Source organism: Sturnira hondurensis, unplaced genomic scaffold (genome assembly GCF_014824575.4).
Source record: "Sturnira hondurensis isolate 20B ecotype Veracruz unplaced genomic scaffold, ASM1482457v3 Scaffold0016663, whole genome shotgun sequence".
In the NCBI taxonomy this organism is placed as follows: domain Eukaryota; kingdom Metazoa; phylum Chordata; class Mammalia; order Chiroptera; family Phyllostomidae; genus Sturnira; species Sturnira hondurensis.
Window position 1 is genome coordinate 16,058,188 of NW_028089294.1, and position 21,052 is coordinate 16,079,239.

The window sequence follows — 21,052 nt, forward strand, 5'->3', positions numbered from 1 at the left end:
AGTCAGGGTCAGAGTGGGGAATGTCGGGGACGTGGCAGGCTCCCGCAGCCATTCCAGACCTTTTGGGTGACTGTGAAACTGTGTGCTGTGCTCTGGGATTCAAGCCATGCTGCCCTGGGTATGGCTTCCCATTCAGTCTCATTCAAGGATTCCAATTGAGGTTATAATCATGTTGAACTTTGAAATGAGGGAGGCTGCTTTAAGGGTAGTACCCACAACAGAGGGGCCACCAAGTTCATGTTCTCTCTCTTGGCAGGATGGGCCTGGCTTCTACACCACAAGGTGTCTCACACCCATGATGTCTGAAGTCCTGCGAATTCTCCAGGTCGGTATTGCTCTTGGAATGTCTGAGGCGTCTTCCACTGCTTAGACGGGTCCTCCACACTGGTAATGTCAGGAAGAGGAGCAAGCCGCCTCCTGATGCACTAGCTCCCAGCTCTTCTCCAAGAAGGCCCGTTTGTGCCCTCTGTTTCTGCAAGTGGTGGGGAGTCGTGGGCGGGCAGCAGAATTTTAGCTTTGCCCCCTTAGCTCCCTCTCTGCTGCCTGAGGCCAAAGGCCTCCCAACATGCTCTCCTGGGCTGTTCTGCCCCCTCTTTGAGGCAGGGACCATCCAGAACAGGGCCCGCCTGGCCTGACTAGTGCTACATCTGCCTCTGTGCAAGCCAGCCCCTGTGGTGGCCGTATAGGCCATTCACCAGAGCCTTAGACACGGGGATCCCGGGGCTCTGCAGCACTGCTCCTCGGTAGTGCCTCTTCTTCCAGGCGTGGAAGCCAGCCCTGTCTGCCATAGAGTCTTGTTGCTACTGAGATTCAGAATTGCAAGCAACAGGGAAATGAAATATTTGTTTATCTCGAGCCTTCCTTAAAGGGCTATAGGTTAGGAAGCCTCAGACTTTGCCCTTGTGACTCTTACGTGTCTTATGTTTTCCTAAGTGCAACAGTGCCAGCCCTGGCCTGGCCAGGTAGCACCCAGAAGAGAGGTGGGTGCTGCCCAAGGCTGTTTCTGAAGGCGGGCATAGGGAGCCCATGGCGGGGGTCAGAGATGGCCTTCCCCTGAGGTCCCTCCCTGCTTCCCTTCCCATTCAGGAAGGAGTGGGCCCTAAGAAGCTGGATTCCCTGACCACAAGCTTTGGCTTTCCTGTTGGTGCTGCCACACTGGTGGATGAAGTTGGTGTGGATGTAGCAAAACACGTAGCGGAAGATCTAGGCAAAGCCTTTGGGGAGAGATTCGGAGGTGGAAACCCAGAACTGCTGAACCAAATGGTGTCCAAGGGCTTCCTGGGTGAGTAGCCTCAAAGAAACAGGACTAGCACCATTACTCACAAAGTTCCGAGCAGTTTTTGGAGACCAAAGAGTTACAGGAAGCCCGTGTGTTTGCTAAACATGGAGCCTGCTATCATAGGGGATTTCAAAAATGATTTCATGACCACTCTCCTTAGCCTGCGCCTGCAGATTGTGGACAAAAGGCAGAACTCTGGCCTCCTGAAGCTCCACCGCTACCTGGCCCAGGTTACACCAGATCGACAGGCGTTTTCCTCCTGCCCATGGCCTCTTGTACATCTGCTCCTGCACTAGCAGGCTTGCATCTGGCTTTTACCGTGTTGTCTGGCTGCCCGTGTGCAGAAAGTAAAACCTCTGCACAGTGAATGCACAGCTGAGGCCCACCAGAGGGAGGCGGCTCTCTCTTTTGGCAAAGTAGCAGCGGAATCAGAGCGAGAACCTGGGCATCCTAGGGCTGGGGTTGCACATCCGGACGGTAAAACTCACCCACTGGCCTTTCTAAGAAATAAGATCTTTTTCCCTGTCCGTGAACTCTTCTGACAAACACTAGCTTCCTAGGGGTAGCTAGAAATACAAATTCAGGAATACAGAAGAGAGGCAGGAGCTGTATAGCCAACTGGCAGAAAAGATACTTCTCAGGCCCGGGCCCTGAGTGTTTAACTCTACCTTTTCTGCTTTTAGGTCGCAAGTCTGGGAAGGGCTTTTATGTCTACAAGGAGGGTGTGAAGAGTAAGAACTTGAATTCTGACATGGATAGTGTTTTGGCAAGTCTACAGGTGCCTCCTAAGTCTGATGTGTAAGTCAGTTGGAGTAGCTTACGGCATGGAAACATTTCTCATCAGCCAGAGCTTCTTGGCCCCCCTCCCACCTCGGTTATGATCATGGGCCTGACCCAGAGCACTCCCGATGCTGGTGCAGCGCTGTGCACTTGGGCCTTCCACGTGCCATCTCCTTCTCTGCCACCATCAGGGGAGCGGCAGCCAAACCTTGGGGGGACCCCTGCTCCAGCCTTCCCACTGAAGGTTCCAGAGAGTAACTCGAGGGATGATTACCCCAGGCCCTTCGGGCTCCAAACCCTTTCTCATCATTTGTAATTGACCATCGCTGACGTCAAGGGATACGAGTTACCTGCTCTGTGACAGGCCCTGTTCTGGGTGCTCGGTTTCTGGCTGATTAGGGCCAGCAGCTCCATGCTGCAGTCTGCAGTCTTCTTCCCGGGGAGCCCGGGGATCCCAGGGATGGGCTGGCCTTGCGGCTGCACCTTCTGTCCAGCTGGAGGCTGGCCCTTTCACATGTGGCTCCTGTGACCCTCCCCCCCGCTCTTCCTGCCCCTGAACGTCTCTCCCTGTGGACAGGTCCTCTGAGGAAGACATCCAGTACCGCCTGGTGACCAGGTTCGTGAACGAGGCTGCCCTGTGCCTGCAGGAAGGGATCTTGGCCACCCCTGCGGAGGGAGACATCGGAGCGGTCTTTGGGCTGGGCTTCCCGCCCTGCCTTGGAGGTTGGTCTTGCAGGTTGGGAAGGCGCTCGCTCTGTCCTAGAGCTCGTGCTGCCGTCCGCTTCACCCGAGTTCTGTCTCTCCCTCAGGGCCCTTCCGCTTTGTGGACCTGTTTGGCGCTCAGAAGGTAGTGGACCGGCTCAGGAAGTATGAGGCCGCCTACGGAAAAGCGTTCACCCCGTGCCAGCTGCTAGTTGATCATGCCAACAACCCTACCAAGAAATTTTACCAGTGAGCGGGCCCTCACACCCTGCTCGCCCCCTGCCTACTAACCCCGCCTCCTGACAGTGCTGGTTGTCCAGCAGAGTGGCGTCTAGATTTTCAGAAACCTCAAGGAAAGCGAACTCTAGCACTGGATGTGTGTGCCTTGATTAAAGTGCCTTCAGCTGTGACTGTCCCGCCCTCCTGGTGAAGTCTGGCTGTGTTTGCACTTTATGTCAGGAGGTGGAAACCGCTGTCCTTGTGAATCTGTAAGTCCCAAGGCCCAGAGTGGCAGCGTGCCTGCCTGAAGGCCAGTGGTGGCCAACAGCGGTGACAGCAATTATGCACTTGGCCAAACACAGGATAACAATAAAAACCAAACTTATTTATCAGCCTCCCTGCCTGCTTGTTCCTTTTTCTTCTTTGTGCTTCTGGTTTAAACCCTTCCTTCAAGGAGTGAGCTAGAATAAACCCGTGTGTTCGGGATAAGAAATGTTGAGAGTTCTAAGCAGCACCTGAAAGGAGAGACAGGCTGATGATCGAAGGTGGTACTTTATGATGCTTAAGCCTTCTAGACCTGATTGTGTTGAATTGCTTTGGCTGGGCTTCTGCGTACAGCAGGGAAGCGGCCCTGGCTACCCAGAGCAGCAAAAGGACGACAGGTGTGGAGGACCAGGACAGAAAGTAGATTTCTTTCCCAGCACGACACCTCCTTGTTACACAATTGCACAGTTTAACCAGAGAGAACATTTCCCCGGTCAGTACATGCTGTCCGTGAGCATGGAGAAGGCCTGCAGGGATCAGAGGCAAGTCGGGGGGGCCTACAAGGGCGGCCGAGTCAGCCGGCGGCCACCCCACTCTGCCCCTGCCCTGGGCGTGCAGCACTCCTAAACGTGTTCCTGCAGAAGCTGAGCCCGGTCCGGCTAAGCAGCATCGGGACTCTTAACTCCATCTGGCGGAAGGATCTGCAATGAGTGTGTGCAGAATCATAGTCCAAGTCCCGTCACTGTGCCGTCTGGACTTTTCTCCAGCCTATGTACCGGATGCAAGTACCTCAGATACTGCCTGGCCCAGTTCCACTGTTGGGACTGGCAGACGAGGACCTTTAACTCCGGTTCTACCGAACACTGATGGTTGGCAGCTAGGAAGCCAGGCTCTGGTAGAGAAGTGATCCCTACACCATGGCCATTAACAGGCTTCTAAATGTGGGCGTCTGAGAGCCTAAGGCAGGCTTTCAGCCAGTACAGGGAGTTGAACTTGGGCCCTGGCTGGGGGCGTGGAGCTTTGAAGTTGGGTCTTTCCACGCAGCAGCACTCGGTAGGTGTGAATCCCACTGAAACAGTAGTGGGAACTGAAAGGTTCTTAGGCAGGGACTGCCAGCTGCCTCTGGGGACACATGAATGGTCCGCGTGCACACACGTTCCAGAGTCCCCTCCTGCTAGAGGCATACCCGTTGTCCCTCCAAAAGAAGAAAGCAGCTGACACCCAGAGCTCCACCTGCACTACCCTTCAGCGGTCTAGCATTTATTTCACTAGCCCTAGAGGGTTCATTCAGTGACGGGCAAGGAAACCAAGTCTCCACATCAGTTTCTGTGCTCTATTTCCCAACACCCCTTCCCTCAGAACTGAGGCCGCCTGCTCGGGGCACAAGCGCCAGCATGGCTTTGCTACACTTGAGACAGAAAGTGGAAATAAATATTTAGGTTGGCTAGGTAAGGCGGAAGAGAAGGCTGGTACCTCTGCAGCCTGGCACTAGTGAGCGTGAGGATCGGTGTGATCCTGGGCAGGTGAAGAGGGACGTGCAGGGGGGTGGGGCATTGTACACAGTGGCCAACCCGCTCTGGGTGCCAAGCAGATGACTGCTTGAGACGCAGGGCACCGAGACCTGCCCTGAGGCACATGAGCAGGTGCCGGGGAGGGCTGAGGTCCAAGGGAGAAAAGGCAGGTTTTCCCAAACCACTGTGCTTTCCGTCTCCCACCCGGCCCCCCCCCGCCCCCCCCCCCCGGTACACTAGTGACAGGAAACCAAGGAAGGACACCAGGTGTGTGCCAGAGTCGAGGGGTGGGGGCAGGAGCCAGGGGCAAGTGGGTGTGGTTGAAAGCCACTTGCCTCTAGGATCAAGGAGCAGCTGGCTCAAATCCACCTGCTCTTCCACGGAGTCAGGGTCCTGGCAGACTGACCTGACCCTGCAGGACAAAGGGGGGCCCTGCTGTACTGAGTTCAGGGAGAACCCAGGACATGAGGGGAGCATGTGCCTCCCTGACTAGGTAAGTACCTCAAATGCAGAGCTGTGCTCTTCCAAAGTCATCACCCTCGAGCCAGAACCCAGAGGTGGAGCCTCGAGCTGCCCTGGCACAGGCTTGTACTCCATACACTTGTGCCCGGGGCCAGGGACCTACCCATGGTAGAGCAGAGGGGGAGGGGGAGGGTATGGCAGAGGTCCTAAAATTGGCCCCCAGAGCTCAGAGGAGAGGGCATTTGGGGAATTTGTGCTTAAATTATGAACCAGCTTCCCTTGTCACTAACCTGAACCTACAAACAAGAAGTGCCCGATGTCTGTGAAGCTCTGTGGCAGGGCATGGGAGGCTGTTAGGTCACCACAAAGGCCACCTTGTGACCCCATCGTGGGAATTGCAGCAAATGCCTGACCAGGTCCAGGTGCACACTGGGGCCTGCCGTCCTCTCCCCACCACTCTGCACGCTTGAAGGCAGGCCATCCCCATGCAGGGGTGTGGCCCCAGAGCACCCCATTTCCAAGTGGGTCTCCCCTAGACTCACAGATAGCTACCTGCTACCTAGCATCCTCAGTCTCGGCAAAGATTCTCCCCGAAGGCAGCCCTGCCCCCGGGGTTCCGCCCCTGCAGCCCCGTGGTTGGCCCCAGGGCTTCTCTGCCAGGATTCGGGTTGTGCAGCTACAAGCTGGGAAGGTCAGATCTTGGGCCGCCAGCCCTTGATGAACTGCATGATCTTCTTGACCTGAAGCTTAGTGAGGTGGAAGTCATCTGCCAGGATGTCCTCACTGAGCTGCACAAAGATGCTGCCGTCGATGCGTTCTCGGGCAAAGAAGCTCACCACGTCCTCTGAGAGCCCGATGAAACGCAGGCTGCGAGAGACCTCCTCCAGGGAAAGCGCAGACAGGTCAGCGGGGGGCTGCCAGGAAGCATCCCGGCCTCCCCAGCCCATGGTCCCGTCCCGGGGACTGGCAGGAGGCCCTTCTAGGCGCCCTTGGTTGAGGAGGAGTCGTGCTCCACCTGCCTTGGGCCCCTTCAAGGCCACTGGTGACAGTGGAGCGGACACCTTCCGCAGCATTAAACCTTCAGGCTCTAAAACCTTGGGGGGTCCAAGTGGTGAGAGGCAGGGTCCAGATCCAGGTACCCCCACAGCTCTGGGCTCCTGGCAGCGTAGCACCTCAGGCTCCGGAGAACCACTCTGCCCCAGCTCAAAGGGATCAAAGGGCTCCAGGGCTGGCTCCTGCCACTCGGAGGAAGAGGAAGAGGAGGTGGGACCCGAGGAGGTGGAAGCAGCTGAATAGGCCTGGCCTGGCGATCCTGAGCCTGGGGAATATGCAGGGCTGGAGGTAGCCATGGCCCCCGAAGTGGTTGTGGGCCCAGAAGAGGGGGCCGCTGAAGGGCCCGAGGGGTAGGCAGGCCCAGAAAAGGGGTTGAGAGCTCCAAATGGAGCAAAGCGTTTCTGGGGCTGAGAGGGCTTGAAGAGTGGCGGGCAGCCGTGGTAGGTCTTGACAGAGGGATCGGCCCCCAGGAGGGAGGCAGCTCGACTGCTCAGGGGCTCTGCAAGGGCCCTCGAGGCCTGGCTGGGCTGCGTGGTGGAGGGCAGGGGCCCCGAGGGTGGTCGGCTGGAGGACTCGCCCACTTTGCAGTCTCCCCAGGTGCATGGGTAGCAATAGAGGGAGTAGGCATCTGGAGACGGGGAGCCGCTGCCACTGCGGGAACCCGTCCTGTGGGCAGAGAGACAGACACACATGGAGGGGGAGGACAGAGCAGGAGGGAACTGTGCCGGGGTCACACGTGACACTGAGAACCACCGCTCTGCCAGCTCACAGAGGCTGCCACCCCAATCCCTGCAACACTGGCCCGTACCCCAGCCCTCAGGCCTGAAACCCTCTGGGGTTGCTCGCTTCTTTCTTCAGGCATCCCCAGCCCCAGGAAAAAGTAAATGAAACTGAATTACACAAAAAATTTTAGACAGCACGGAACACATCAACCTGCAGCAGAGTTCCAGTCTGGAAAGACCCAGAGCAACGTTCCCATCCAGTCCTCGCGTTCAGGAAAGAAGCAAACTGAAGCAGGACAGTGGAGAGGAAGTCACAGGGCCTCGGGCTCCAAAACCAGTGCCCTCCCTCTCCGTGCTGCTCAGCGACTTGCACCCCCTGAACCCCCAGGCCAAAGTCTTCCTCTTCCTCAGCACTGACTCCCTCCCTGCTCTCCCCAGCCTCTACCCACCGTGCAAGGACCCAGGATCAGGAGAAGGAAGGGACTCACCCATCCTGGAGGCCGGAGGAGTAGTAGGAGAGGCTGGAGCTGGGAGAATGGACAGGCTGTAGCTTGGGGAAGCGCGGGGGCACTGGGGGGCTGCCGGAGAGCCAGCCGCTGCCACTGCCACCCCGGGGAGGCACAGGCGGGGCATTGAGCAGGCGGCACTCCTCCTTCACCTGCGAACAGAGGGCCACGGCTCCGTCTGTGCCCAGGCAGCTGACACCCCTCATCAACCCCTTCCCAGCAACTTGGAGACGGACGTTTTGCCCCCCTTTGCAGAGGGCTGCCTCACCTTCCACCCCAGCTCCTCACTCAGCTGTCCTCCCCCTCCACCCCTTCTCTCTCTGCAGCCTGTCTCGCCCATCAGGAGCCTTGGAAATCCTTCATGAATATAAGAAAAGGACAGAGAAAAGTGGGTTCAAAAACAATCATTTTTTGCCCTGGCTGGTGTAGCTCAGTGGATTGAGCGTGGGCCTGCGAACTAGAGTATCAAGGTTCAATGCTCAGTCAGGGCACATGCCTGGGTTGCAGGCCAGTTCCCAGCAGGGGACACACGAGAGGCAACCATACATTGATCTCTCTACCCCTCTCTCCTTCCCTTCCCCTCTAAAGATAAATAAATAAAAATCTTTAAAAAAAACAATCATTTTTTTAAAAAAGGTAAAGAGGGAAAACGCATGAGGGGGGCGGCAAACTACAGTAGCTGTCCTCTGGATCCCTTCCTTACAGGTCAGATACTCAAAGTGGACGCCTTGGGGTGTCAGTGGGCGCTGCCCACATTCTGTGGACAGTGCAGCTGGGAAACTGCACCGACCACAGATGAACAAGCGTCCTCAGTGCGGGAGTCCTCAGGGCCTGTGAGGTGCCAGTGCTCTTAACTGGAAGGGAAGCGGGGTGGAGGGCAGAGGCCCTACACACATTTTCTCAACTTGGTTCCCCATAGACCCTTCTTCTCCCTAGACAATTTCAAAGGCTGTTCTGTGGAACCTTCTGGGTATCGTTCTAGACTCATTGCAAGTTTTCTGTAGCTTGGAACCTACTGTCATTCCTGTCCCACTACTCCCAAGGCCACCGTCCCTGGTATCCCGAACTACACGTGCTCTTGCGACCCTCTCCCCTACTTATCGGCCACTCTCTGTCACACTCCAAGGGTTGGGCGCCCTGGAAAATCCACTTTTCAGGCCCAAACGGAGAGTCCTGGCTGGTCCCTCCCTGGAGGACAGTGTTCAGCGCCTTGCCCTGCACCCTTCGCCTCTCAACCGAGTCCACTCACCGCCTCGGATTTGGGAGGCACGGGAGGTGGCTGCGTCTCGGGCTCCAGGCGTGGTGGCCCCGGGGCCCCAAAAGAGATGAGGTCCGGCCCCGGGGGCTGCCGGGTCCGGCCCTCGGTGAGGCCCTCGGCTGCCTGGTGCGCCCACAGCTCCTCGTAAGGGATCTCGGTGGGCGAGGCTGCGGAGTCAGGTGCGCCAGCCCAGTCCGGGCTCACATACTCCTGGTCGCCGTCACCGGGAGGGCTGGGGGCGCGGGCGGGCGCGGGGGCACGCTGGGGCGCAGGCAGGCAGAGGCGCGCGCGGCGCGGGCTAGCACAGTCCTCGGCCAGCTCAGCGGGTGCCTCGCGCACCGCGGTGGAGTACTCGTCTGGGTCGAAGCGCTCGCGGCAGTAGGAGGCGCTGTCGCGCACCAAGCGCTCGACGCGTGGGTCCCCTGCCAGCAGGCCCTGCGGCAGCGCAAAGCGCGGCGTGTCGGTGAGCAGCAGGAAATGCAGGGGCGCCGGGCCCTCGCGGCGCAGCGCCAGCCCCAGCACCACAGTCTTGGAGATGATGCTGACCAGCTTGTAGCAGTGACCCTCCCGCACCGGGTGCAGGTCGTAGGGGTTGCGTGGCGGCCGGCTGGGCACCAGCACGTTCACCGGGAGCCGCACACGCTCGATGATGGCGCGCACCGTGTGCTCGCCCTCCTGCATCTGCAGCTCCAGTGGGCTGCGCGTGCTGAAGCGGCCCTGGCACTGGAAGGGCAGGCTCAGACTCTCGTTGGTGCGGTGGTTCATGCAGATGAGGCAGGGCATCTTGCCTTTGATGGGCCGGGCGCCCCCGCCCGCAGCCCCTGTGCCCCCCGGACCTCCCACTCCGGCCAAGGCCCCAGCCCGGCCTAGCTTGCGCAGCAGGGTGGTGAAGCGCGAGCGCTCCTTGGTGGTCTTGGCGCACAGGATCTCTGCCTGGCCCATGAGAGTGAGCTCATCGCCCGCGTGCAGCGTGAAGTTGTACACCTCGCTGTCCTCGCTGAACTCTCCCGACACCACCTGGGGATCCCAGAAATGGCGAGGCTTAGCCAGGGTGCCAGAGAAAGCCAACCCTGTGAGAACCTCCAGGACCCAGGAGAGCAGCCTCGGGGTCTTCCCAAAAGCTGGGACCAGATTCAGAGCACTTGACTAGAAGACGCGAGGGGGACAGGCGTGGTCAGGAACCCACGCTGGATCCTGGAGAGGCCACATAGTGGCTGCGCAGCCTTCAGTGAGTCACCTCTGGGGCCTTAGTTACCTAGTAACACTTGGAAGAGTTGCTCTAAGGGTTAAATAGGCTACATGTATAGCTACATTGTATACTTTGAAAATAATAAATGGCAACCTTTATCTTTATAATCTGGATGATAATAATACTCCATCCCTTCAACAAGGCTACTGAGAAGTGAATTGCTGGATATGAAAAGGGTCTGTAAAGAGCTACTGTACACAGAGGACGACTGTCTGCATTCTGTCCCACTCTCCCCCACCCTGTCACCCCTACCAGTGGATAACGAGGACAGACTTCCCTGAAGATCTCTAAGTCAGGGCAGGACCCTCCACACTCTTCCTTTTGCTTCGCCACCTTTCGAAGGAAGTTCTTCAGCCCCCTGGGTCATTAGGCTCATTTGTCATGGCCTGACTTTGCCAAAGGCCCTCAAGAGGCTGTCAGAAGTCACATGATCCCTGCTACCTCCTGGACTCTAAGGTAACCCTCCAGCCAGGGTCAGAATTGCTCTGAAGAGAAGAGGCAGCCTGGGGACACCATGCCTGGTACCAGAAAAACTGACCTTGACACTGAAGGTGATGGCTTCCATCACAAAGATGCGGTCGGGGAAGACACTGGCCACCTCCTCCACGCTGCTGAAGTACCTCACTGGCTCCCGCACATCCCGGGCCTGTTCCAGGAGCTTGAACTTCCCTGCACGGGAGGAAATGCAGGCTGCTAGGGTGAGCCTGCTTGCTGGGATCCTGGCCTGCATCCCAAAAGGCCTCGTGGTCCCTACTTGCTGCTCCCCTCACTTCAGCCAGCCCCTCTGGAACTCAGGAGGTCAGAAGGGCAGGTTTGCACCAGCATGGGGTGGAAGGAGCCGGTTAGCTAGCTCAAGCCTCAGCAGGAAGTGAACACAGATCCCTAACAACTAGAGCACAGCTCTATCCCTGTGGAAAGCTGTGGGTATGCGATGAGGCTGGCGACTATCTTCCCAGGGATGCCCACGTGCAAACTGGAGCTCAAATACTTGGACACAGAGCTGGCCTCTGACCAAGCATCGCTGTGGCAATGGGGATGCTGGCTCTTAGCTTGGTCCCAGCCCCACTCTGACTTGCTATGAGCCTTCCCCTCTCTGGGCCTCCGAGGCCTCATCTGAGGAGGTTGGGACAGATGGCATTGGGCCCCATGTGGACCTGGCACGCTGTGCATCTACCTTGGGTTGCTGGTGCACACCAATACACTGGGCAGACGGGGGCCCAGCCCCAGGCCTTGGAGGCCCAGGGAGAGCCACTCTGCCCCCAGCTCTGTTCCCAGAACCTGCCCTTGTCCAACACCCAGCCCAACTGTCCCAGAGGCCTCTCATCGAAGCCCGGCAAAACCTCCTGCAGACGAGGCCTTCCCACCCGCAGTCTAGGGCTGGTGATATGGCTGGCTCGGCAGATGCCTCCAGCAGTCTCGGACTTTAAAGGATGGTGATGATCCACTAGGCTGACACCCCTGAGTCACTGTCTCACCCCACTGGCCACACACACTCTACGCTACTGCCACACGAGCACAGGGACAGGCTGTGCATCGCCCTAACGTCTGGATAGACGGCTTCCTCTCAGGCCTGACACAGGAGGAGTCTTGTATAGGTGAGGGGACGACAGGCTAAGAGAAGACTAGGGGACTCTTCTGCTTCTGTGACCTTCTTGGTGGTTGCTTCAGTCGCAGCACATTCATTTGCTCACTCCGCAGACGTTTATGGAGCGCCCGTCCACTCTGTGCCAGACACTGGGCTGGCCCCACCGAGGCTGCAAATCTGCATAAAATACAGCCAGCTCTCCAAGACTTCCAGATATAGTAGATATGACAAGGAGCACCCAATGATGGCAGGATGCGACAAGTGTTACAACAGACTCGTGACAAAAGAACTAGAGGACCACTGGACGGCGGGGGGGAAAGCTGCCTGGCAGTTTGAAGGGACCTGAAGAATGAAAAGAGTTTCACAAAACACCAGTCCATGAGAGAGAGAATGAGCAAAAACGGAATCACAAGAGCAGACCACCTGCCCACCACGGGGAGCACCTGGAGGGCAGGACTTCCAGAGAGTGATGACAGCGGGTGAAGTGGACAGCTCCTTGGGCTGTGCCAAGAAGCCCGTGGAGGGAGGCTCATCAGCCTGAGGTGACTCATGAGGGGCCGGTGGGAAGAACGGGGCCCCAGCTACCAGCCTGGTCCCAAACGGAGCCAGCAGAGCAGTTCAGCAAAAGCAGAGCCATAAGAAACAGGCTGTGGGGCAGGGGCTGGGGCAGCCTGGCTGGGAGCACAGACTGAAGGTCACCAGCCCGCCAGAGGCAGGTAGGATGGCTCAGAGAAGATGAAGAGAAGGTCTTAACCCTTTGGGGACTCTCTCCCCAGAAAAATGCCCAGTGTACTCCTACCATGAACACTGGCCACATTCTGCACATAGTGCCAGGGGTTCCTGGAGCCCCCAAACCCAAAGAGAAATCGAGACTGAGACCCAACCTTCCCCCCAGTGCAGGGTATGAGGAGCGCCCCTCCGAGGAGCGGAGGGGCAAGGGCAGGGCCTTAGGCATCGACATCTAGGAGCAGGAAGACACATGAAAACCAAGAAAAAGAAGGGGAAATGCCTAGCACAGAGCTGGGGGTAGAGGCCCGGGTCTTGTTCCAACCAGCCTGAGACCTGCGTGGGAAGAGGCTGAAGGTGCCACAGCCCTGGGGGGCGGAGGGATAAACGAGGCAGAGGACCGGGCAAGGAGCCCGGATCTGGAGTCAAGGGGCAGGGATCAGGGTCTTCTGCCACCCAACAGCAAGTGGTGCCCCGCCCCCACCCAACCTCCTCCCCCGTATCCACACACAAACCCCCAACCACAAGCAGCCAAGCAGGGAGAAATGCCCGCGGCCCCCCTGTGGGGAGAGCAGGAGCCAAATCAGGGCTGGAGCCAGGGGAGGATGTGGCAGGAAAGATCGATGTAACCATGGTAGCCAGCGCCACCCCCTCCGCTGCAGCCTGGGGCCCAGCACCGGTCATTACTGCCCGGAGGAAGGAAGGGAGACCTCCGGGGAGTGATGCTCCGGCCCTTGGAAGCCTTTTCCTCCCCCTGCAGCCCCTTCAGGGACAGCTTCCTCTCCTGCCTCCCCCTACGTGAGACCCGAGGTCCCGAGACCCTAGGGACCTGCCCGACCGGAGCCTGCCCCTCCTCCCCTGCCCTTCTTCCCCAGAACACAACCGCGCTGGCCTGAGGGTCCCTTCCAGCCTGAGAGTCTCGCCTACCACCCCCCCTCCCAGCACCTGACCCACGGCAGATGCTCCACAAAGAATGGTCGGTACATGCACAAAGTGTGGGGTCAGGACAGGCCAGGATGAATTCCGGCTCTGCCACCAACCAGCTGTATGACCTTGGGCAAAGTACTGAATCTCGCTGGGCTTCTGTTTTCCCATCTGTAAAACAGAAGCAAGCTACTTAGCTCCCAGGGTCTGCCCGGGCTCCGACGGGCCCTCGGCCGTCGCTGCGGAAGCAGCCTGGCCCCGGCCGGGCCAGCGCGGGACTGTCTCAGAGGAGCCGGGGGTCCCCATCCCCTGGGCGGCGCGCGGCCTGAAGACATGACCCCTCCGCCCTCCTCCCCTTCCCCGCCTTCGTCGCGGCTGTCTCCAAGGTCCGAAGCTGGCCGCCCCTGCCCACCCACACAATTATTAATTCATTAAGAGGAACCAGTTCCAAGCTGTGCACTCAGCTTCCTCGTTAACCCACCAGCCGCCCGGCCCCTCCCCCTCCTAGGGGGCCTCGACCTCCCCTCCCCCACCCGGGCGGACCAGTCCGCAGCCAAGGCGGAGTGGGCGGCAGCATCCCTGCGGCTAGCTGTCACCCCGCGACCGCCCGTACACGTGCGCTCGGGGAGCAAGTGCTGGGAGCCCCCTCCCCCGGACTCACAGCTCCTTAGAAGGCTCCGTGCCTTGGTTTCCCAGATTTCTAATGACAAACTAAAATGGCACAGTCCCTGAAGTCACATTTCAGTCAGTGAGGACTATCCTTGCCTTTTTTATCCCAAGAAGACGACCTGGGACCTCTCCCAGGCTAGGAGTTCCTAGCTCCAGCGGGCCCCCTGGAGGACTTCAGGCCCAGAAGAGAGCCCAGTCCCAGGGCAGAAAGACACCTGAGGGAGCGTCCCAACCTCTTCAGTGGGGTCTCGTGAAGAGCAGAAGCTTGTGACAGCTCAGCCCTGTTCTGCGGGCTCGGGGGAGACCCGGACAGGACCAGAGCAGCGACAGTGGTGCCTGCGAGGAAGGGACTGTGAGCCTTCCAGGCGCAAGGGGGCCCCAACCTTTGGTGGTGGGAGGAGGTGGGGGTGGCAGTTAAAACACAGAACTGAGCAAGTTACTGAAGTTCCTGGGGCCTGTTTCCTTGTGAGCTCAATGGAAGGGCTGTAGTTTCTTTTTTTAGCAGCATAATCCTTTCTTCAAACAAAATCTTACACCACACATCACACAGACCGCAGCAGGAGTTCATGCACACGATCTTATTTAAAAGTCTGAAAGTTTAACACTCAGTTATAAAGTCAATCGATGAAAACAGTAAGTTTACCACGAAAATTGGGGGGAACCAGATTAAAGCTTTAACCAATGTCACCCCAATAAATTCAATAAAAGAAAATAATAATAACAAAAGGTGAGAGCTGACGCGTGCAGCCAGATGACTGGCCTGGGCACCTCTGTCCTGAGGTGTCTGGGTCGCACAGCGCCAAGCAGCGGGTGGCGGGAGGTGTTCTCTTTGAGGGTCGAATAAAAATGGGTTAATGAGGCAGCTCGAGGTTGGATTTGTAGCAGTTTAAGACTGTGGGTATTTTTTAAATCAGTTTAAAATCTATTTTAAAACAGAATATGAATCAAAGCTTTGCAACCAGAAACTGGGGACTGCACACAGGAGTATGAGAACCACTGGGCCCTAACCCCAACCCTGCCCCAAACCCCAACCCTGCCCCTAACCCCAGCCCTGCCCCTAACCCCAACCCTGCCCCTAACCCCAGCCCTGCCCCTAACCCCAACCCTGCCCCTAACCCCAGCCCTGCCCCCAACCCCAACCCTACCCTTAACGCCACCCTGCCAGCCCCCCGGCCTCCCTCATCCCACAGCTTCCCCCAAGCCTTCTCTCCTCGCTACCCTCCGGCCTACTGCCCCCACCAGCTTTGCACCATCTGCCCCTGGCTAGCACACCTGGATACTGCAGGGGGATGTCAATCTTGGGCCCGATGACATAGTGGCCTTCCTCCAGTGTGTGGGCTGTCACTGTCGTCCACTGGCGACAGGAATGAATGAGCAGGATGTCTCGTTCACTGACGCCCTCAGCATACTCCCCTGGGAAGGAAAAGAAGGAGAGAAGAGGAAGGAAAGAAAAAGAGAAAACATTAGGAGGAGCAGAAAGAATAGGCAGGATGACCTGCTTACCTTTTCACCAAGACCCTCCCCAGGGACAGCCCTCCATGATCCCTGTCCAGGTTGGCAATGCTGTAGGGACAGATGGACTGCCAGCTGTGGCCGTAGGGCAGAGTCAAGCCCCTCTCTCAGGGCTCAGGGTCCTGATGAGGCCCTAGCAACCAGCCCAGCCGCTGTTCTCCTGATGAGGCCCTAGCAACCAGCCCAGCCGCTGTTCTTCATCATTGGACTAGACTGCCTGCTGNTGTCACTGTCGTCCACTGGCGACAGGAATGAATGAGCAGGATGTCTCGTTCACTGACGCCCTCAGCATACTCCCCTGGGAAGGAAAAGAAGGAGAGAAGAGGAAGGAAAGAAAAAGAGAAAACATTAGGAGGAGCAGAAAGAATAGGCAGGATGACCTGCTTACCTTTTCACCAAGACCCTCCCCAGGGACAGCCCTCCATGATCCCTGTCCAGGCTGGCAATGCTGTAGGAACAGATGGACTGCCAGCTGTGGCCGTAGGGCAGAGTCAAGCCCCTCTCTCAGGGCTCAGGGTCCTGATGAGGCCCTAGCAACCAGCCCAGCCGCTGTTCTTCATCATTGGACTAGACTGCCTGCTGTCCCAGGCCCTGTGCCGGGGCCAGGGCCTCCCAGCAGATGAGGCCAGCCCCCAGCCTCCAGGACCCCTTACACCCATAGGGAAGTGGAAAAAGATTTGAACAAAGAATACAGGCTGAGTGTGAGGCACTGAGCAGAGGACTGCAGGGCTCCCAGAGAAGAGCAGCAGATTAGCTGAGGGTGGGGTGAGCAAGGGAGATGTTACTGCCCAGCAGACACTTCGGGTGGGCCTCAGAACCACCAGCACTCACAGCAGCAGAATTCTAAGCCCCCAAGCCAGTGGCAAGGCCAAGCAGGAAGGTCTGGTGGGAGGACAGGACAGAGCCTCGGTGGGACAGTCTGTTGGAGGTCCCAGCTGAGAGGGCTCCCCCAGAGCCAGTCACTTGGATCAGGAGAGTGGGAGGCCTCACAGGAGCTGATTCCTGGGCATCTTACGGCAGCCCCTTCCCCCCTATGCCACAGGGCTCCCCTGCTTTCAGGGGACCTCGGAGGAGCAGCTCTTTCTTGGCCCTCCCTCTGTCAGCCCTTCCTGCTCCCAGTGTCTGGAACGCAGCGATGACTGCTGGAGAAGGGGGTGGATTTACAAGTGGGGAGGGGGGCTGATTCTGGGGGAAGAGGCACAAGGGCAGAGGTGCTGAGGGGGCTCTGGGCCCCTGGAGGCTCCAACCCCAGCAACGGTTTCCAGGGGAGCAGGAGGGGCTGGCCCAGCTTCCAGGAAGCTGGTGGAGCTGTCTCCTGGCTGCAGCTGGTGGGCAGGGTGGGGGTGGGGATGCCTCCTTCCCAGCCCCCTCAGACACAACTTACCGAACGTCTGCCATTCAACCCAATGGGAATTGGTTGCTCTCATGGCTAGGTGCCCCATGAAGGGGGCATGGGAGATGTGCTCAGGGCTGTGAGGAGCCCTGGCTGGCCCACCATGTGTGTTTCAGGGATCTGGACCTGCCACCTGGGGCAGAGAAAGCTCTGCTACTCTGCAACCTCCTCTTAAAGCCCCAGCCCACCCTTCCCCACACCCACAGCCATGGGTCGTGGTAACAGCTGGTCAGCACAGCCACCTGGCCCACAGTGACAGGGGCTTGTCACTCCAGTGGCATAACTCAATCCTGTGGCCCCACTTAGAGGCTCCTTCTAAATGCATAAGGCACACTGGGACCTTGAAGACACACTTTCGATCGCATATTTACACTCACAGTGACAACAGCCACAGACACCACTGTCACAGACAGCTGGGCCATCCCACCAGTTGCTCATTCACTCGCTCACTCATTCATTCATTCGTTCGGGGGGTCAGCCCCGCCACAATCTTTGTTTGGCAGGATGCCCCGCTCATGAAGCCTGCAGCCCAGTGCGAAGATAACACACTAACCATTTGTATCAGGTGCGCACAGTAGGAGGCAAGTCAGGGTGCCAGAAATATCAAGGGAGCCCAAAGGAGGCCCGGCCATACGGAGGAGCTCAGAAAGGACCCTCCGCAGGAAAGAGACGGATGCCAAGGACGATGTGCGGGAAGGGGCCGGCAAATCTCATTCACACGCGGACATACACCCTTGCAGCCGACAAGCACTTGGGATCACGTGCTGATGATCCCGGGAACAAGACGTTGGTCTTCTGGGCACCCCTGTCCGACTGTCCGGGTAGGGTCACTGCCGCTCACTGTGCTCACTCCAAGTCGCCGCGGGTCGGAGGAGGGGCTGCCGCCCCCGCGGAAAGGAGAGTAGACTATGGCCCGGGCTCCATTAGCATTCAGGGAAGCGAGTGTGCCAACGCGGGCCAAACCCCTATTCTTCTCACACACAAAACCCCCGGACTGGCTGCCAGCCCCGGCTCCTGCCCCTCCCCCAGCCAAGCAGCGCCCCCCCCCCCCCGCCACCGCAAACAGTCCCCTCGCTCCGTGTAGCCTCCAGACGTCCGCTCTCGGGCCCCCGGGCGAGGTTCCACGCTCAGAGCAGCCCAGGCCCTTGCGCCCTGGGGAGAAATGGGGCAAGATGTCGGGGGAGGGCTAGGGGCTCCAGGACACGCCCGGAGGGAGGACTCGCTCATTAGGGCCTTTCCTCCAGGTGGCCTGCTCGCCCCTAGCCCAGAGGTGCTCTGGAGACACGAAGGGAGGATGCGAGAAGGGTCCCGAGAGGGGCTGGGGGGCGGCGGCTATGGGAAGACCGGCCTCAGGGGTGCGGGAGGTTTGAGGTGAGAGGTGGGAGACAAAGGGACTGCGGGGGCGCGGCCCAGGCGGGGGTCTGAGGGCGGCGAGGAAAGGGGCGCACCGACGGGGCGGGCGCGGTGGCTCGGCCGTGCTCAAGTTCCAGCTGGGCCGGCACACTGTGTCACAGGCCCGTCCCAGGCCGTGTCCTAGTTTCTGTCCCAGAGCCGTCCGCGAGGCGCCGGACGAGGCAGAGCGTCGACTAGTGGGCCCCTGGTCTCCGGCGGAGATGCGCCCGGAGCTGCGCAGCGCGCGTTGCAGAGCCGGGGCGTGCGGGGGCCGCTCCTACAGCCCCGCCAGCAACTGCCTGGAGACTTCCCGGTTCCCCTGCGGACCCTGGTCGCCCTTCCCAGCACCCCCGGTACCTGGCCCGAGGCAGGCGAGCGTTGGCAGGCGGCAGCGGCTGACGATGAGGTCCAGCGGGAAGGCGACCATGCTCCAGCGCAGGCCGGCAAGGCCGGCCGCCAGCTTGTCCATGGCATGGGCGCCTCCCGGCCCGCCGTCCCGGACCCCCGACGGCCAGTCCCGCGCGGCCCGGGCTCCCGCCGCCACCTCCTGGGGCCGCCGCGGCGATCCCCGCCTGGCCGCCCGGCCGGGCAGCGGGCGTCACGTGGCCCGACTGCCCGCGGGGCGCCGGCCCCCGCCCCTCGCCCCACCCCCCGGCCCGCCGCCGCCAAGTCCCGCCTCTCCGCGGGGCCCCAGCCGCCCGCCCCTCCGCGAGCGTCCAGGTGACGGCCGGGGACCGAGAATCCAAGGCGCGAGTCTGGAGAGAAAACCCAGACGCGAGGCGGCATCTGCGGGGGCGGGGATGGGGTCGGTCTCCCCCGCCCGGCCGAGCGGGTCCGGGTCTGCTTCTCCCCGCCCGGCCGCGAGCGGCGCCTCTGCTCTTTCGCGGGGCCGCGGCCTCCGGGGGGCGCCGCGCACCCGCGCCGGATCCCGCTCCGTTTCCCAGGGCTCCAGCCCTGAAGTCAGCCGCTGCAACCCCAGCAGCAGCGGTCGCTGCCCCTGGGACATTTATCATCTCCAGCTTCACACAGCCCGGCGAGGCCACCGCATTAAACCCCGTTTACTGACAAGCAGACTGAGGCTCCAGCGACGGCGAGCGGCCTCGGGGACCTGAAATCTAGTTTTGACTGCACATCCTACTGCCTTCCCCGGTCGTCACCGCCACCTCGGCCCCCACCGTAGAGCACTTTTCAAGTCTCCAGCGAGCGCCCCGGTACCGATCTTCACAAGTCCTGTGAGCCAGCGGCTCGCACTCGGTAAATGAGGAAACTGGGGTGCAGGGGTCACCCGGGTGGCGTCCCCTCGCCGGCGGTCCCTTCTCTTTATTTGCTCTTCCTTTTCTGTTCTACTTACCTCTCCTCCTTCCAGCCCTTCTTGGGCTCCGGGGCTCCTCCCGGGAAGTCCTTCCCAGAGGCTGCGGTGGCCGGGGCCGGGCCACCTGGCCTCAGGGCCGCCTTCTCCCGTGCACGTGCCTGCGGCGCCTCTGCAGGCGATCCGGGCCGGTGCAGGCCTGTCGCGGGACGCTCCCGCAGCGACGGCTCTGCGGCGGTCAGGAAGCCTCAAGGACTCCATGGACTAGTCCCCCGCCTCAGTGGCCTAGGGAGACGTCCCAACACAGACACGCGAAGTCCCCTTTTCCCAGAGGACTGACGTCCCTCCCCCCGCCACCGCGCCTGTGGCTTGAGCCCCGAGAGAAGTGGCGCCAGGTAAAATGAACACAACTTCNTGCGGTGGCCGGGGCCGGGCCACCTGGCCTCAGGGCCGCCTTCTCCCGTGCACGTGCCTGCGGCGCCTCTGCAGGCGATCCGGGCCGGTGCAGGCCTGTCGCGGGACGCTCCCGCAGCGACGGCTCTGCGGCGGTCAGGAAGCCTCAAGGACTCCATGGACTAGTCCCCCGCCTCAGTGGCCTAGGGAGACGTCCCAACACAGACACGCGAAGTCCCCTTTTCCCAGAGGACTGATGTCCCTCCCCCCGCCACCGCGCCTGTGGCTTGAGCCCCGAGAGAAGTGGCGACAGGTAAAATGAACACAACTTCTCGGCCGAAGGAGACAGTTCCCATCATCGTACAATCTCCTCCGTCTTTCGCAAAGGAAATAATGGGAGACTCCAAGAGTGGAAACGCTTTGCTCCAAGATCACACCGCAAGAAAGAAGCAGAGCCGTGACCCAAAGGCAGGTCCCTCCGGGCCAGCGCTAACTCCAGACCCGGGCCTGGCCGGAGCACCAGCCGCGGGCGGCCGAACAGCTGCGGGCAGGCTTTCCCCGCCTACCGCCCCACAAAGGTGTGACCTGGGGTGACCTGGGTGGGCACGAGGACGACCCTCACTTGGGTCGGTGGGGGCGGGAGTGGAAGTAGGTACCCTAGGGACATGCGTAGAAGAGAAGAAAATAAGAGTCTAGAAGGGAATAGAGGGTTCGAAGTGAGAAGCTGGAAAGAAGCCAGTGAATGAATGAAAAGGGGTCTAACTTAGAGTCACTTTCTTTTCCCTGAAGTCTCTCTCTTGAGCAGGGCGGCCACACTGGGACACTTCTGAGAGTGAAGGGTTCGTTTTCATGGCTGTTTTTGTAGAATCCTTGGGAACATGTTTGAATAAAAAACAATTTTACTTGATCCTCTCCTATCCCGATGCTTTTTATTTTGTGCCTAACCGCCACACTGGCACGTACCACCGCCCCCCCCCCCGACCCCTGCCTCATGTGTTGACCTGGAGAGGTGACAGTGACGTCCCTGCCTTGTTCCTGATCTTAGAAGGAAAGTCTTCAGTCTTTTACTGTCTTTATTTACGTTTGTTTGTTTGTTTTTCACTTTTTTTACAGGATAGTAGTGTAAATAGTTTATTTGCTCGTA

The 21,052-nt window shown here is 59.5% G+C and overlaps 2 protein-coding genes and 1 long non-coding RNA gene across 4 annotated transcripts in view; 2 read left to right on the forward strand and 1 right to left on the reverse strand.

Annotated features, from left to right (window-relative positions):
* HADHA (hydroxyacyl-CoA dehydrogenase trifunctional multienzyme complex subunit alpha) overlaps positions 1 to 3,375 on the forward strand; it is a 33,910-nt gene extending 30,535 nt beyond the window's left edge. Inside the window, exons 16-20 of the mRNA XM_037066762.1 lie at positions 257 to 325; positions 1,087 to 1,282; positions 1,963 to 2,077; positions 2,637 to 2,782; positions 2,869 to 3,375. Of these exons, the coding sequence (XP_036922657.1) occupies positions 257 to 325; positions 1,087 to 1,282; positions 1,963 to 2,077; positions 2,637 to 2,782; positions 2,869 to 3,014 (672 nt within the window). The 3' untranslated portion in view covers positions 3,015 to 3,375. The remainder of the gene's footprint in view (positions 1 to 256; positions 326 to 1,086; positions 1,283 to 1,962; positions 2,078 to 2,636; positions 2,783 to 2,868) is intronic.
* A 1,097-nt stretch (positions 3,376 to 4,472) lies between these two features.
* GAREM2 (GRB2 associated regulator of MAPK1 subtype 2) lies at positions 4,473 to 18,803 on the reverse strand. Its single transcript, XM_037066766.1, has 6 exons — positions 18,564 to 18,803; positions 15,182 to 15,322; positions 10,544 to 10,674; positions 8,748 to 9,773; positions 7,481 to 7,650; positions 4,473 to 6,936 (listed from the first exon to the last, which is right to left on the reverse strand). The coding sequence occupies exons 1-6, from the start codon at positions 18,673 to 18,675 to the stop codon at positions 5,910 to 5,912; spliced, it is 2,607 nt and encodes an 868-aa protein (XP_036922661.1). The 5' UTR covers positions 18,676 to 18,803; the 3' UTR covers positions 4,473 to 5,909.
* A 90-nt stretch (positions 18,804 to 18,893) lies between these two features.
* Positions 18,894 to 20,815, forward strand: LOC119001441 (uncharacterized). 2 transcript variants are annotated; one of them, XR_005069574.1, is made up of 3 exons: positions 18,894 to 19,460; positions 19,573 to 19,910; positions 20,222 to 20,815. It is a non-coding gene; the product is annotated as an uncharacterized LOC119001441 (long non-coding RNA). The 2 variants fall into 2 exon arrangements; XR_005069573.1 differs by having other exon boundaries at positions 18,894 to 19,910.
* The last annotated feature ends 237 nt before the right edge of the window (positions 20,816 to 21,052 follow it).